The sequence below is a fragment of the Mobula birostris genome, chromosome 5 (genome assembly GCF_030028105.1).
Source record: "Mobula birostris isolate sMobBir1 chromosome 5, sMobBir1.hap1, whole genome shotgun sequence".
In the NCBI taxonomy this organism is placed as follows: Eukaryota; Metazoa; Chordata; class Chondrichthyes; order Myliobatiformes; family Myliobatidae; genus Mobula; species Mobula birostris.
The window spans coordinates 11,694,232-11,710,442 of record NC_092374.1 but is presented as its reverse complement, the minus strand read 5'-3'; the positions used below and the strand labels follow the sequence as shown (position 1 = coordinate 11,710,442).

General features: G+C 45.2%; 1 protein-coding gene across 1 annotated transcript in view; it reads right to left on the bottom strand.

Moving 5' to 3' along the window:
• Positions 1-16,211, bottom strand: part of dok7b (docking protein 7b) — a 101,969-nt gene that overhangs the window by 65,805 nt on the left and 19,953 nt on the right. Inside the window, exon 4 of the mRNA XM_072257439.1 lies at positions 3,205-3,405. Coding sequence (XP_072113540.1) covers positions 3,205-3,405 — 201 coding nt within the window. The remainder of the gene's footprint in view (positions 1-3,204; positions 3,406-16,211) is intronic.

Here is a 16,211-nt window from a genome sequence, read left to right as displayed (position 1 = left end):
GCAACCTCGAGGCCATGAAGCCGGGAGACAGGGCACCAGCCCACGATCGACTCCATTTCTCACCGATCAAAAACACGAGGAGGATTGAAATCATCAAGATGGACGCGGAATGCAAAATGGGTGGCCAGCATCATCTATCGGCCTCTCGCAGGCTGCTGTTTGTGTTTGACAGTCTCTCCCTTCCTCTCACTCGCTGCTCCCGAGGGCAGGTCCCGGCATTCGAAAGCTCTCTTTCTCTCTCTCTCCCTCGGTGCAGTCAGAGCAAGGTTTAATTGATGTGGTTTGTGGATTGGACTCCGTTGTTCATGTTATGACGTGTTTCTAGTTTCTGGTTCCATCTTTTACTGATGCTATTTTGTGCGATTTTGGATCGGGGCAGCGCACAGATAATGAACACTGAGCTGAACTGAATATACCTGGACTCTTTTCAATTCTGTGTTTTATATTCTGTGTTCTTCACCTGTTGTTTTTTTGTTGCTGTTTGTGCAATTGATTTTTGTTAGCGTATGGGAGGGTTTGATGTTTTTCTTTGAATTGGGATTCCATGGTGTTTCTTTGTTTCATGGCTGTCTGTGGGAAGACAAATCTCAGGGTTGTATACTGCATTCATTCTTGGACAATAAATGTATTTGAATCTTTGAGCTTAGAAGTGTGACGACCCCTGAGGGATGCCCAGCACGGTCTTTGCTGACTTGATCTGATGCAAACACAAATTCAGTTTGTTGCGTCATGCTGGGTCTCTTTGAATCAGCACAAGGTAGCAAAAAGGCCCTGTTCTGCAGAACAGTTTCTCTCCAAATAAGGCAGCAAATACCTTTTCTGCTTTTGGCTTTTACTACGTTTACAAGGATGTTGCTGGAATTGAGTTATAGGGAAAGATTGAATAGGTTAGGCTTTCTACCCTGGAGCATAGGAGAATGTGGGGAGATCAAAGTTCAAAGTAAATTTATTATCAAAGTACATATATGTGTCCATATACAACCCTGAGGTTCGACTTTTTGAGGCATTCTCAATAAATCTGTAGAATAACAACCATAACAAAATCAATAAAATCCACACTAGCTTGGGCATCCATCCAGAATGCATGAAACAACAAACTGTGCAATACCCCCATCGTCCGTCCCTCTTGACTGGTTAGTACTAATATCGACCACGTGGGATGCACAGTGGAAACCCACATCAAGTAGCACAGGAGGTGTATCTGTTTGGCTTAACCGGAAAAACCAGCGGTGGCAGACCACTGTGTTCACAATGGCCATAGGATTGACTTCGACAGCACAACCGTATGCTTTTGGGACTGCCTGGTGAAAGAAGCTATTGAAATAAAACTAGAGGAAAAGAATCTTAACAAAGACGAAGGTCTCACTCAAAGTAATAACTGGAATTTAATTGTAAACAAGGTGGACAGCAGAAACCTGATTGGATGAGGACTAACCAATCAGGAGAGATGGAATACGGGGGTATAAATACACCGGACTAGGCATGCCCAGGCATCATCCCTGATGAAGATGGCAGAGTTTGTCATCGAAACGTTGGTTAAAATCGATACCTGTACCAGGCTGGAACTCCAAGAAAAGTTTATTCCCATACAAAACTACTAAGAGTAAATGCATGCAGGCTTTTTCCTCTGAGGTTGGGTGAGACTAGAATAGAGGTAATAGGTTGGGGGTGAAAGGTGAAGTATTTAAGAGGAATCTGAGTGGAACTTCACTCAGAGGATGGTGAGAGTGTGGAACATGTTGCCAGCAGAAGTGGTGGATGCAAGTTTGATTGCAAAACTTAAGAGAAGTTTGGATAGGTACAGTACATGGATAAGAGGGGTATCAGAGGCTATGGTCCTGGTTCAGGTAGATGGGTCTGGGCAGAAAAAAACAGATCAGCACAGAGCAGAAGGCTGAAGGGTCTGTTTCTGTGCTGTAGTGCTCTATAAATGCCCTATAAACTCTAGTCAGAGAACAGCTTCTTCAGGCATGAGAATCTTGAGTTATTGTAGTTCAGTTCTGGTCATTTCACTATAGGAAGGATGTGGATGCTCTGGAGAGGGTGCAGAGGAGATTTACCGGGATGCTGCCTGGATTAGAGAGCATGTCTTATGTGGATAGGTTGAGAAAGTTAAGCCTTTTCTCTTTGGAGCTAAGGCGTATAAGAGGTGACTTGATAGAGGTGTACAAGATGATAAGAGGCATAGATAGAGTGGACAGGCAGAGACATCTTCCTAGGGCAGAAATGGATAATACAAGGTAGCATAACTTTACGATGATTAGAGGAAAGTACTAGTGGGGGAGGGGGGATGTCAGAGTTAAGTTTTGTTTTAAACTCAGAAAGTGATGGGTATATGGAACGTGCTGCCAGGGGTGGTGGTAGAGGCAGATACATTAGGACCAGTTAAGAAACTCTTAGATAGGCTCATGGATGAAAGAAAGATGGAGGGTTATGTGTGTAGGGAGGGGAAGGGTTAATTGATCTAAGCATAGGTTAAAAACGTCGGCACAACATCGTGGGCTGAAGAACAGGAAAGATGGGCAGCAACAGAAAGAGTGCGGAAGAGATTCACCAGAGTGTTTGATGAAGTGTTTCACTGAGGCAAACAGTTAGTCTCTACCAATATCCTACAAAAACAACGTGACTGGGAGGGACAAAAGGGCGAGATTGATTCATTCTATTTATCTATTTATTTAGAGATACTGTACAGCATGGAATGGGCCCTTCAAGCCACACCACCCATCAACATAGGGTCTTTTAAGAGACTCCTAGGTAGGTACATGGAGCTTAGAAAAACAGAGGGCTGTGGGTAAGGCAAGAAATTTCTAAGGTAGGGACATGATCAGCACAACTTTGTGGGCCGAAAGGCCTGTATTGTGCTGTAGGTTTTCTATGTTTCTATGTTTAACCCCCAATTTAACCCTAGACTAATCATGAGATGATTTACAATGACCAACTAATCTACTAGCCGATATATCTTTGGACTGTGAGAGGAAAGCAGAGCACCCGGAGACAACCCACACAGTCACAGGGAGAACATACAAGCTCCCTACAAATGACGTTGGAAATGAACGCTGAACTCCAACTGCCCAAGCTGTAATAGCATCACACTAACCACTATGCTACCATGACCTCAGAGAAAGTTAAAGGGTTGGCACAACTCTGTAGGCCAAAGGGCCGGTACTGTGTTGTAATGTTCTTCGAGAACCTGCTTATACTTACAGGGACCACAACGGGAACCTCCTTCAAAGACAAATCCATTGGGAATGGCACCATAGCGCCTCATGTCCGAGAGTTTCCAGTGCCCAATGATGACTGGGGGGACATCCCTCACCAGCACAAAGATATTGTTGCAGAAGTGAAGGGTGGCTGGTCCACTTTCCAGTTTAGTACCGGGTAGCACCGTGACATGGAATCTGTGAACTATAAACAGAGGACAGTGTTACAGGACTCGTCACAAACTGCAGAAGTGCCTCTAACAATCCTTTAGCAGGACGGACACCAATCACCATTCATTCTCATTCAAGATCTCCAGAACCAATCTCCCATTCACCCCACCAACAGTAGACCCACAAACTCAGATTCCACACCCCAAATCTCCCACTGCGTGGTACGGAAGCTGGACAGCGGTGGAGAGGAAGGCTCTACAACCAGTAGACAAAACTGCCCAACATGTCACCAACACCAGCCTACCCGCCATCAAGGACATAGATAGAGAAAGGTGCTGGAAAAGGGCCAGTAACATCATGAAGGATACCACCCACCCTGCTCATAGACTGTTTGTCCCACTCCCATCAGCGAGGAGGCTACCTAGCATCCATGGCAGGACCACCAACTCAAAAACACTTACTTACTAAGTTGATCAATGCCTCCATTCACCAACCCACCCCTCCGCAGCCCGCACCACCACTACTTGATCATTTCCTGTCAGAGTTGAGTCACCTTGTGTATAAACACTCCTACGTCTAGCACCATTTCATGAACATATCTATGAATATATGCTATCTTACATATTTATATTTATTGTACTTTTTTTATTATTGTTTTCTCTGTCTTACTATGTTATGTTTTTGCGGTGCATCAGATCTGGAGTAACAATTATTTCGTTCTCCTTTACACTTCGGTACAGGAAATTACATTAAACAATACTAAATCTTCTCTGCATTCCAGAACAAGGGAGGAGAGGACATAGATCTCATGTTGTTCGTGAAAGGGTTAGAGAGGAGATAGGGAAAGAAAAACAAAATACCCTGCGGATCCTATCATGTGTAACTGACTGCCTGTAAGGGTGGAAGAGCTGGAAGCCATCCTCATAGACAGCTGATAGCTGGGGGTATAGTTGAGGAAATAGTAGATGTATACACTCAGTGGTCACTTTATTAGATACATCTGTACGCCTGTTCATTAATGCAAATATCTAATCAGCCAATCATGTGGTAGCAACGCAATGCATAAAAGTATACAGACATGGTCAAGAGGTTCAGTTGTTGTTCAGACCAAATGTCAGAATGGAGAAGAAATGTGGTCTAAGTGACTTTGACCGTGGAGTGATAGTTGGTGCCAGATGGGGTGGTTTGAGTATCTCAGGGACTGCTGATCTCCTGGAATTTTCACACACAGCAGTCTCTAGAGTTTACAGAGAATAGTGCAAAAAACAAAAAAAAACATCCAGCGAGTGGCAGTTCTGTGGGTGAAATCGCCTTGTTAAAGAGAGAGGTCAATGAGTAGCCCGCTGGTTCAAGCCGACAGGAAGGTGAGAGTAACTCAAATAACTGTGTGTTACAACAGTGGTGTGCAGAAGAGTATCTGAACACACAGCACATTGAACTTGGAAGTGGATGGGCTACAGCAGCAGAAGACCATGGACATACACTCAGTGGCCACTTTATTAGGTACAGGAGGTATCCAATCAAGTGACCACTGAGTGCAGAACAATACAGCACGAATACAGGCCATTTGGCCCAACAAGTCTATGGCAATAATGATACAAATCTACCTTATCCCAATTTCCTGCACTCAGCCCTGCCCCTCCATGTACCTATTCATCAAAGTTCAAAGTAAAATGTATTATCAGAGTACATACATGTCACCACATACAGCCCTGAGATTCCTTTGTGGACATACTTAGCAAATCTATAGAACAGTACTGGTAGACAGGATCAACAAACTGTGCAAGTGCAAATATAAATAAATAGCAATAAGTAGCCAGTATGAAATAACAGGAGCCCTTAAAATGAGACCATCGGTTATGGGAACACCAGAAGTAGAATGAGTGTAGTTACTCCCTTTTGTTCAGGAGTCTGGTGGTTGAGGGGTAGTAACTGTTCTTGAACCCGGTGGGGTGAGTCCTGAGGCTCTTGTACCTTCTACCAGACAGCAGCAGCCAGAAAAGAGCATGTACTACTTAAAGGAAACTATTGTACCTGCCTCAGGCACTTTGTCTAGGAGCTTGTTCCAAACCCTCACCACCCTCTATGTTGCACCTCCAGGTCCTTTTTAAATCTTTCCCCTCTCATCCTAAACCAATGTTCTTAGTTTTGGATTCCCATCCCTTGGGAAAAGACTGTTCCTATCCACATTATCCCTGTCTCTCAGGATTTTAAATACTCCTGTAAGGTCACTGTTCATTCTCCTACATTCCCAAGGAATAAAGACCACCTAGTCATCCTCTCTCAATAACTCAGGCTCTCATCCTAACAACATCCTTGTAAATCTATTCTGCACTCTTACCAGTTTAATCATGTTTCCTTTAACAGCGTGACCAAAACTGTACACCGAACTCTAAATACTAAATCCAGAAATACTAGAGGGCATAGTTTCAAGATGAGAGAGGGGAAAGGGCTTAAGGCAGACTTACAAGACAAGTATTTTTAAATATAAAGTGCTGGGTGGCTGGAACATTCTGCCAGGGGAGGCAGATACGATAAACAATAAGAGGCCTTTTAACAGGCACATGAACGTGCAGTGAACGGCAGACTGAAGTATTCCAGACGGATTCATCCCTCCCCATCCTTCTCTCTTCTTCCATTCCCAACTCAAGCACCCCTCACCCCTTCTCCTCACCTGCCCATCACTTCCCTCCAGTGCCCTTCCTCCTCCCTTTTTTCCGTGGTCCACTCTCCTCACCTATCAGATTCCTTCTTCTTCAGCCCTTTACCTCTTCCACCTCTCACCTCCCAGCTTCTTACTTCACCCCAATCACCTTCCCCCTCACTTGGTTTCACTTATCACCACTGGCTTGTACTCTTTCCCTCCTTAGTCATTTTATTCTGGCTTCTGCACCCCCCCCCACCCTTTCTAGTCCTGATGAAAGGTTGTGGCCTGAAACGCTGACTATTGATTACCTCCCCCCCCCCCACCACTCCGCCATAGATGCTGCCCGACTTGCTGAGTTCCTCCAGAATTTTGTGTGCCCCTCCACAAGGACAGTCTGGCTTACTTAGCATTGTAATGGGTCCAGTAAGAGACTCACAACCCACAGATTCAGGATAGAGAAGATCTCTGACAGAAGAGAGCAGCAAAGCATCTAAACGTCCGCAGTGAATGACCTCTGCTGCTGAAGCCCGAATGCCACACGTTGCACTGGAACACCATTGTGTCAATGGCTTTGCAAGTGATGCCTTCATCAGTCCCCTCATGACTGGCTCATCGTCATCATAGCGTGGCGTTCCAGGTTTACTTGACACACCAGGGATTTTTCCTGGATTTTGCCCACGTGTGGAATGTTCAGTAGCTCTTCGCACCTCTCTGTTCAGTTCTGGTCACCTTATTATAGGAAGGACGTGGAAACTTCAGAGTGGGAGCAGAGGACGCTGCCTGAATTAGAGAGCACATCTTATGGGGATAGGCGAGTAACCTGGGGCTTGTCTCTTTGGAGAGAAGGCGGATGAGAGGTGACTAGATAGAGGTGTACAAGATGATAAGAGGCATAGGTAGAGTAGGCAGCCAGAGATAAGGTGATCGGAGAAAAGTAAAGGGGGATGTCAGTTAACATCTCTCTGTTTTAAACACAGAGAATGCTAGATGAGGTGTACGTATAGAGAACCAGAGGCTTTATCCCAGAAATGGCTAATGTAAGTGGGAACAATTTTAAGATGATTGGAGGAAAGTATGGGGGGGGGCGATATCAGAAGTATTTTTTTCTCTTTTTTTACACACGGAGGGTGGCAGGTGTGTGGAACATGCTGGTAGTAGAGGCAGATACATTAGGGACATTTAAGCAAATGGATGAAAGTGAAATAGAGGACTATGTGGGTTAGATTGATCTTGGAGTGGGTTAAAAGATCGAAATAACATTGTGGGCCTGTACTGTGAGCTAGTGTACTATGTACATGGGAATATCTTCCCAAATCGTTGGGAAAGGCAGGAGCAGGAGGAGCAGATAAGCAAAGAGTGAACTAAGGCAGACAGATATGGTCTGTACAAGCCAATTTGCATTTTCACAGCAAGGTAAAACATCCCAATGAACATGGGTTAACCAAAAGAGATAGGATTTGAGGAACTTTTAAAAAGAGAGCAAGTGGATTGAGGAAGGATTGAGATTAGGTCCCCTTAGGGATCAATGTAGTAATCTACAAACAAAGGTTGGGGGCGTTGTGGATAGTGTGGAGGGCTGTCAGAGTTTACAGCAGGACATCGATAGGATGCAAAACTGGCCAGAGAAGTGGCAGATGGAGTTCAACCCAGATAAGTGTGAGGTGGTTCATTTTAGTAGATCAAATATGATGGCAGAATATAATATTAATGGTAAAACTCTTGGCAGTGTGGAGGATCAGAGGGATCTTGGGGTCTGAGTCCATAGGACACTCAAAGCAGCTGCGCAGGTTGACTCTGTGGTTAAGAAGGCATACGGTGCATTGGCCTTCATCAATCATGGGATTGAGTTTAGGAGCCGAGAGGTAATGTTATAGCTGTATGGGACCCTGATCAGACCCCATTTGGAGAACTGTGCTCAGTTCTGGTCACTTCATTACAGGAAGGATGTGGAAACTATAGAAAGGGTGCAGAGGAGATTTACAAGGATGTTGCCTGGATTGGGGAGCATACGTTACGAGAATAGGTTGAGTGAACTTGGCATTTTCTCCTTTTAGCGATGGAGGATGAGAGATGACCTGATAGAGGTGTATAAGATGATAAAAGGCATTGATCGTGTTGATAGTCAGAGGCTTTTTCCCAGGGTTGAAATGGATAACATGAGAGGACACAGTTTTAAGGTGCTTGGAATAGGTACAGAGGAGATGTCAGGGGTCAGTTTTTTACACAGAGAGTGGTGAGTGCATGGAATGGGCTGATGGCGACGGCAGTGGAGGTGGATACAACAGGGTCTTTTAAGAGACTTTTGGATAGGGACATGGAGTTTAGAAAAATAGAGGGCTATGGGTTACCCTGGGTAATTTCTAAAGTAAGTACATGTTCAGCACAGCATTGTGGGCTGAAGGGCCTGTATTGCGCTTTGGGTTTTGTATGTTTCTATGTAAGTGGGCAAGGGAATAAATCAGAACCTCTCACTTGTATTTACTGTGGAGTAGCACATGGATACGAGAGAGTTCAGGAGAGGAAACATCCCCAATCCCGATGTCCTCAACTTTATTACTTAGGACAGTGGTCCCCAACCTCCGGGCCGCGGACTGATACCAGGCCACGAAGCACACAGGATTGCAGCGGTAGCTGGGAGGCACCCAGCACATCTTTAAGAAAAAAGCCGAAATAAACAAGCTAATTAATTAGGTGCCACCCGGCACGTAAATGTCGGCCCAGATCAGAGGCGATTGCCAATTTCACTTGCTCTACGTGATGTTCACTCCTCTTTCCAGGGCGCTGGAGCCTTTAGCTGTTCCATTGTTTGGTCAATTTAAACGCCAGCCCAGACAGGCTGAAAAGACAGGGCTGCCAGGATCAAGGTGACATGTTGAATCTACACAAACTTCTGATAAAGTATAGGCGCTGCCGTGCTTTCTTTGTAATGACAGTTACGTGCTGGTCCCAGGACAGATCCTCTGACACTCTTCAGAGAGAGAAACGTTGATCCTTAATGCCGAAGAATTTGAAGTTATTGACCCTCTCCACCTCAGTTACTGGCTTCTGGGCGGCACCTAATTAATTAGCTTGTTTATTTCGGCTTTTTTCTTAAAGATGTGCTGGGTGCGCTCTGGCTACCGCTGCACCCCTGCATGCTTCGCGGCCCGGAGTTTGGGGACCACTGACTTAGAAGGATGTCTTGAAGCACATGAAGAGACCAAGTGAATACTAGGAACAGGTGGAAAGCAAGAGGCGAGATTGCTGAGGCCCTGGCAGGGATTTGTTTTCTTGTGAGCCGCAGCTGAGGTACCTGAACACTGGAGGGTGGCTGATGTTGTACCGTTCTTTAAGAAGGGTTCCAACGACAGATTGAGGAGCTAAAGAGTGGTAAGGCTAACATCAGTGTTGGGAACATTAGTTGAGGGAATTAAGGGGCAGAATTCATTGACATTTGGAAAGGCAAGGAGTAATTACAAATGGTCAGGGTGGCTTTGCTCAGCATTATGAGGAACACAGATAGATGGTGAATCTGTGGAATTCTCTGCCAATAAAGCAGTGGAGGCTACCTCAGTAAATATATTTAAGACAAGGTTGGGTAGATTCTTGCATAGTTGGGGAATTAAGGGTTATGGGGAAAAGGCAGGTAGGTGGAGATGAGTCCATGATCAGATCAGCCATGATCTTATTGAATGGCAGAGCAGGCTCGACGGGCCAGGTGGTCGACTCCTGCTCCTGTTTCTTATGTCCCTATGTTCTTATGAAATTCAGGATGACTCTAATGACTCTTACCAATTTTTACAGATGCCCACAGACAGCATCCTATCACAGCTTGGTATGGCAATGGCCTTGTCCAAAACCACAAGAAATTGCAGAGAGTCGTGAACACAGCCTAGTCCATTGCACAAACAGCCTCCACTGCACTGATTCCATCCACACCACTGCCTCAGGAAGGCAGCCAATATGATCAAGGACCCCACCCCACCCCTGGTCACTCTCTCTTCTCCCCTGCAGCAGAAGATACACAAAACTTAGGAGCACAAACAACTAGACGCAAGGACGGCTTCTATGCCATAGATAATCTCTTGCCCTTTCTCTGGAACTGTAACAGTATATTCTGCATTCTGTTTCTTTTTGCTACCTCAATGAAATGACCTGTCTGGATGGCACGCAAACAAAAGCTTTTCACAGTATCTCAGTACATGTGACAATAATAAACCAACACCAATGCCACACGGGGTGAAGACACACACTCAGGTACCGGCATGTTACATTCCACAGCCCCTCCTGTGGGTAACCTCATGCTCTAGTCACAGGGGACTGTCAATAAGAAAAGTTCCTCGAGAAGCCGCAGAGACAGCTAGAACCACAGACTCGTACACTTTTCAGACCATCAGGCATCGGAGCAGAATTAGGCCAATCGGTCCATCAAGTCTTCTCCGCCACTCTGTCAAGGCTGATTTACTACGCCTCTCAACCTCATTCTCCTGCCTTCTCACCATAACTTTTGACGCCCTCACTCATGAAGAACCTATCAACCTCCACTTTAAATACGCCCAATCATCCACAGTCATCTGTGGTTATGAATTCCACAGATTCACCATTCTCTAGCAGCGAGAGGCTAGCTAAAGAAATTCCTCTTCATCTCTCTTCTAAAGGGACATCCTTCTATTCTGAGGCTGTGCCCTCTGGCCCTAGACTCCCCCACTATTCAAAATATACTCCCTACATCCATTCTATCATGGCCTTTCAATATTCAATAGTTTTCATTGAGATCCTCCCACATTCTTCTAAAATCCAGCAAGTACAGGCCCAGAGCCATCAAATAATCCTCATACATTAACCCTTTCATTCACAAGGTCATTATCGTGAACCTCCTCTTGACCCTCTCCAAAGCCAGCACATCCTTTCTTAAAAAAAATGGCTCACAATACTCCAAGTGTGGTCTGACCAATGCCTTATAAAGAATCTTCAGCATTAGTGAAAAACATTCCTCAAGGAGCCAGAGAGACAGCTAGAAGCACAGATCTGTACCAAGCAGAAAAGATGGTGATTTGGCTCATCAGGTCTATACCAGCACCTTGTGGAACAATCCTATCATTCCATTTCCCCATTTCCCCCCTCACCCAAGGCCCTACAAAATCTTCTCTCTCAATTATTTATCAATTCCTTCTGAAAGCCCCTGTGGTTACAGAATTGCAGCACTGCCTTCATTTTCCTCATACTCTTCGCTGCAACACTTGACCATCTGCCTTGCCTGGGACTTGAATCACCCATCAACAGGAAAGGTCTTCCTCCATTCACATTGCCTAATCAGCCATGACCTTGTCCATTTCCAATCCACCTCCTCTCAAACTTCTTTGCTCCAATGATAACCTCAGCTTCTCCATTATCACCACGAAATGACTCTTCCCAGGAACCAGTCTTAAAGTAGAGTATGAGTTATGACCATAAGACGTAGGAGCAGAATTAGGCCATTCAGCCCATCAAGTCTGTTCCACCATTCCAACATTGCTCATTTATTATCACCGTCCTCCCCAATTCCATTCTTCTGCCTTCTCCACAAAACATTTGGTCATAGAACAGCATCAGCAGGATTATTAAACCCAAAACCAGATTCGAGAACAGTTCTTAACCTAAAATCATTAGGCTCCTGAATTAATATTGATAATTTCTTTCATTTCAGTACTGATCTGATTCCACAACCTACAGAATCACTTCCAAGGATTCTACAACTCATGTTCTCAGTATTACTTGCTTTGTTCTCTGCACAATTTGTCTTATTTTGTGTAATTGGTTATTTGCCAGTGTTTGTTTATGTGTAGTATTTATTTATTTTTCTGTAAATGCCTGCAAGAAAATGAACCTCAAGGGAGCATATGTAACATATTCACACTTTGATAATAAATTTACTTTGATTTTGAGAGTTTTGGGGGGAAACCTCTGGTGATTACCCAACTATGACTGGATAGTTAACCACCACACAGCTAAAAACAAGGCATACAGGAGCAAGATAGATCAGCTAGTCAAGAGGTGTCACAACAACAACCTCACATTCAACACCTGCAAGACCAGAGAAGTGATTGTGGACTTAAGGAAGGCAAAGCCTGGGGATCACACATCTGCCCTCATCAAGGGGTCAGTGGTGGAAAGGGTGAGCAGTTTCAAGTTCCTGGCCATGAACGTCTCAGAGGATTTTGTCCTAGGCCCAACACGTTGATGAAATCATAAGAAGGTACACCATCCTTCATTACCTAATTTTGATTCTGAACATTAAGAGCAGCAAATTAACAGTAGGTCAGCAAGCAATCTATTTGAGAAACTCAGCATGTGGGAGGAACGGAATTGGGTTGAAACACAGCATCAGGTTTGAAACATTAATAATTCATTTCTCTCTCCACAGATGCTGTTTGATCCATTGAGATCCTCCAGCAGATTACTTGCTGATCCAGATTCCAGCATCTATAGTCTCTTATGTCTCCACAGATTCACAAGATTCAGTTTCATGGCTAGGAAAGGTTTGAAGGGATATGGATCAAACACGGGCAAGTGGGACTTGCTCAGAAAGGCACCTTGGTCGGAATGGACAAGAAGGGCCAAAAGGCCTGTTTTTATGCTGTATAATTCCATGACTCTAAAATTCATCATCATCATTATGTGGCATGTTGTATGACATGGGTGATCCTGGTCTTGACCAAGATTGTTCCTGGCAAATTTTTCTACAGAGTAAGTTGCCTTTACCTTCTTCTGAGCAATGTCTTTACAAGACAGGTGACCCCAGCCACTGTCAATACTCTTCAGAGATAGTCTGCCTGGTGTCAGTGGCCGCATAACAAGGACTTGTGATATGCACCAGCTGCTCGCACGACAATCCACCACCTGCTCCCATGGCTTCACATGACCCTGATGGCAGAGGAGGCTAAGCAGGTGCTACACCTTCCCCAAGGGTGACCTAAAGGTTAGCAGAGGGAAGGAATGCCTCCACTCCACCATTCATGACTCTAAATTAATGACCCAAAAGAGAATATTTGGCCCATTGTGGCTATGCTACCCCAAGTGTTGCAATCCATCTTCCATCAGGCCTGAGGTCATGGCTCTTCAAATGGGCACCTGTTATATTCATATGTGATAGCAATTTCGGTCTAGGTCAGTGAGTTCCAAACCCATAATATCCTCTGGGTAAAAAAAACATTTAATGTTCTTCTATTTAATCATTCTAAATCTAACCATCAAACCATGCACCCGGATTTTGAATTATCTGCTAAGGGAAAAGGTTCTCTTCCATTCAAGCTATCTAGATTCCTTGACTTTATAGCAACAGCTTTCTGTGGTATGGCAAATGCTCTGCGCTGTATAATCGGAAGCTCCAGAGAGTGGAAGTACCAGTGTAATACAATAGGCTCTTTTAAGAGACTCTTAGAAAAATAGAGGGCTATGCGGTAGGGAAATTTTAGGCAGCTTCTAGAGTAGGTTGCATGGTCAGCACAACATTGTGAGCTGAATGGCCTGGAATGTGCTGTAGATTTCTATGTTCTTTGTTCTAATCACTCCATCTGAGAATGATGTTCTCCTCAAGGGTTGTCTATTGGTGGGTCTTCATGCGGCTGTAGAGGCCGATTCAGGATCCACATATTCTGGAGCAGTGTGGGCTTCCAGACCTGACAAGCCTGTCCCCTTTGCCACTTGCTGATCAGCATGGGACTTAATCCGGGATGTTTGGTGGATTTCCTTAATGGAGGGTTCCTGTGCGTGACGTTCTTTAATGTGGGGAGGCTGATGCACGGGCAGCCACAACACAGTCCTTGACAGATCGGGGTCAGGGTCCAGTGTCATGGAATACAAGACAACTGGGGACCCTTCACTGCCGTTGTGATGTGTCATCATCTCCCACCAGCAACACCATTGAGGTCTTGGTTGGATCACTCTTTGCCTGCAACCTCCCTCTCAAGCTTACCGCCGTGGAAGGCCCTGCCAGGAGCCACGCACCATTCAGTCAGCTCCAGACCACATCAATCTTGGGATCTCAGGAACTCACAAGCCTCTCCACTATGACAAGGTGACGAATCTCAGCGAGGCCATAGACTGGTAAACACTGCCCAGTCCATCACAGATTCATCACTTACTTGGGGTGGCATGGTAGTTCAGCAGCCAGCGTGATGTTTCAATTCCTGCCTAGTGTAACAATTCACAGCGCCAGCAGACAATGGTCAGGGTTCAATTCACACCACCGTCTCTGAGGACAGTGAGTTTCCCCCAGGTGCTCCAGTTTCCTCCTACGTTCCACAGACACACGGGTTAGGAAGGGTTAGCAAGTTGTGGACATGCTGCTGTATGTATAGAGTCATAGAAAAGTACAGCACAGAAAAAGGCCTTTCAGCCCATCTAGTCTGTGCTGAACCATTTAAATTGCCTACTCTCACAGCCCTACACTGGCTCCATAACCCTCCATAACCCCTTCCATCCAAACTTCTCCTAAATGTTGAAATCAACTCGCTCGACAGAGGATGGTGCTCAGTGCTCAGTGTCAGAGGGCTAGTCAGAGGCTCGAAGTTTTCGGACGGACTCAGAGTCCGCTGCGGTCGGGTGCTTCCAATAGTGCTGCATCGGCAAGTTTGCGGCACATGGAGGTTCATGACAGGGAGAGCTTCTCTCTTCTACCATTTACGTGAGATGATGGGGCTATCGGGACTTTGAGACTTTTTTTTTACCGTGCCCATGGTCTGCTCTTTATCAAATTACAGTATTGCTTTGCACTGTTGTAACTATATGTTATAATTATGTGGTTTTGTCAGTTTTAGTCTTGGTTTGTCCTGTGTTTTTTGTGATATCATTCTGGAGGAACATTGTATCATTTTTTAATGCATGCATTTCTAAATGACAATAAACGAGGACTGAGCGTCCTCATAATCTAATGTAATCTTTCACATCCCCTTCTGAGACACGCTGCCACATTCTCCAACCCTTAATTCTACTTCTTTGGTTACTGTCACTCTAGCATGCCGTGATGCATCCAGATAGGATGAATTCTATTTATTGGTGCACTATAAAAATAGATGATGCATGATGACGATGGTGAATTACGGGCAGCTTACAAAACCTGCTAAGTATTCTTCTGAACTACCCTCACTGAAATCTGCAGTCTGTAATTTCGCTTTAAATAACATAATTTTGAACCGTCTGAACGAACCAGTGATTCTGCAGTCCTCTGAAGGACTCGAAGGACTGAACTCTCAAGTCTGTAGGTAGGGCACCTTTGAGAGGATGAAGGTGCATCAACATGGCCGAAAGAGAGGAAGGAGAGGAGGGCTTCAAGCTTTGCTAAAATGTCAGGATGTGAAACTTCCTCTTTCGGGCTTGAATGCAGCAGTCTTGTCAACTTCTTGTTCCCCCAACCTGGAAGATCTAACGATTAAGTGCCGGCCATTCTACTCACCGAGAGAGTTCTCCAGTAATCCCGACTGCGGTTTACACACTGCCAAAGGCTGATCTTAAGCAGGCACTCAGTGTACTGAGTGCCATGATCAGCAAACATGAAACAGCCTACTCCGACGCCTTTCAAATCATTGTCAGGGACTTCAATTAGGCCTGTGCCCAGTTATCATCAACATATCACCTGCAACACCAGGGGTCCCAGCACACTAGACGACTGCTATACTACGATTGAGAATCCTTGCCGTCCCATGCCTGGACTGCCTTCGTGAATCTGATCACTTGGCTGCCCTTCTCCTACCTGCGTACCGGCAGAGGTAAAGAGTAAGGCTCCAGAGAGAAGGACAACAAAGAGGTGGTCGTGGGAGGCAGAGGAGCGGCTACTGGACTGTGTAGAGTCCTTATACTGGGCTGTGCTCAAGGACTCATCAGTAGATCTGCACAAATACACCACCGTGAAATGGACTTTATAAAAACAGTTGTAGACAAGCGTGTCCCACAAAATCATTCAGTCTTCCCCAACTAGAAGCCCAGCATGAACCACACGATCCGCAATCTGTGGATTTAGTGGTACTTAGGTCTGGCGACCAGGTAAAATAAAGAGGTCTATGTATGACCTCTGGAAAGTCATCTCAAGTGCAAAGTGGCAATACCGGACCAACGTTGAATCACCGAAGGTTGCTCGACAGTTGCAGCTGGGTTTGAATGCTATCCCCTCTTACGAAGTGAAACCAAGCGACATAGGTGACAACAAGGCTTTGCTCCCAGATAAGCTCAATGCCTTT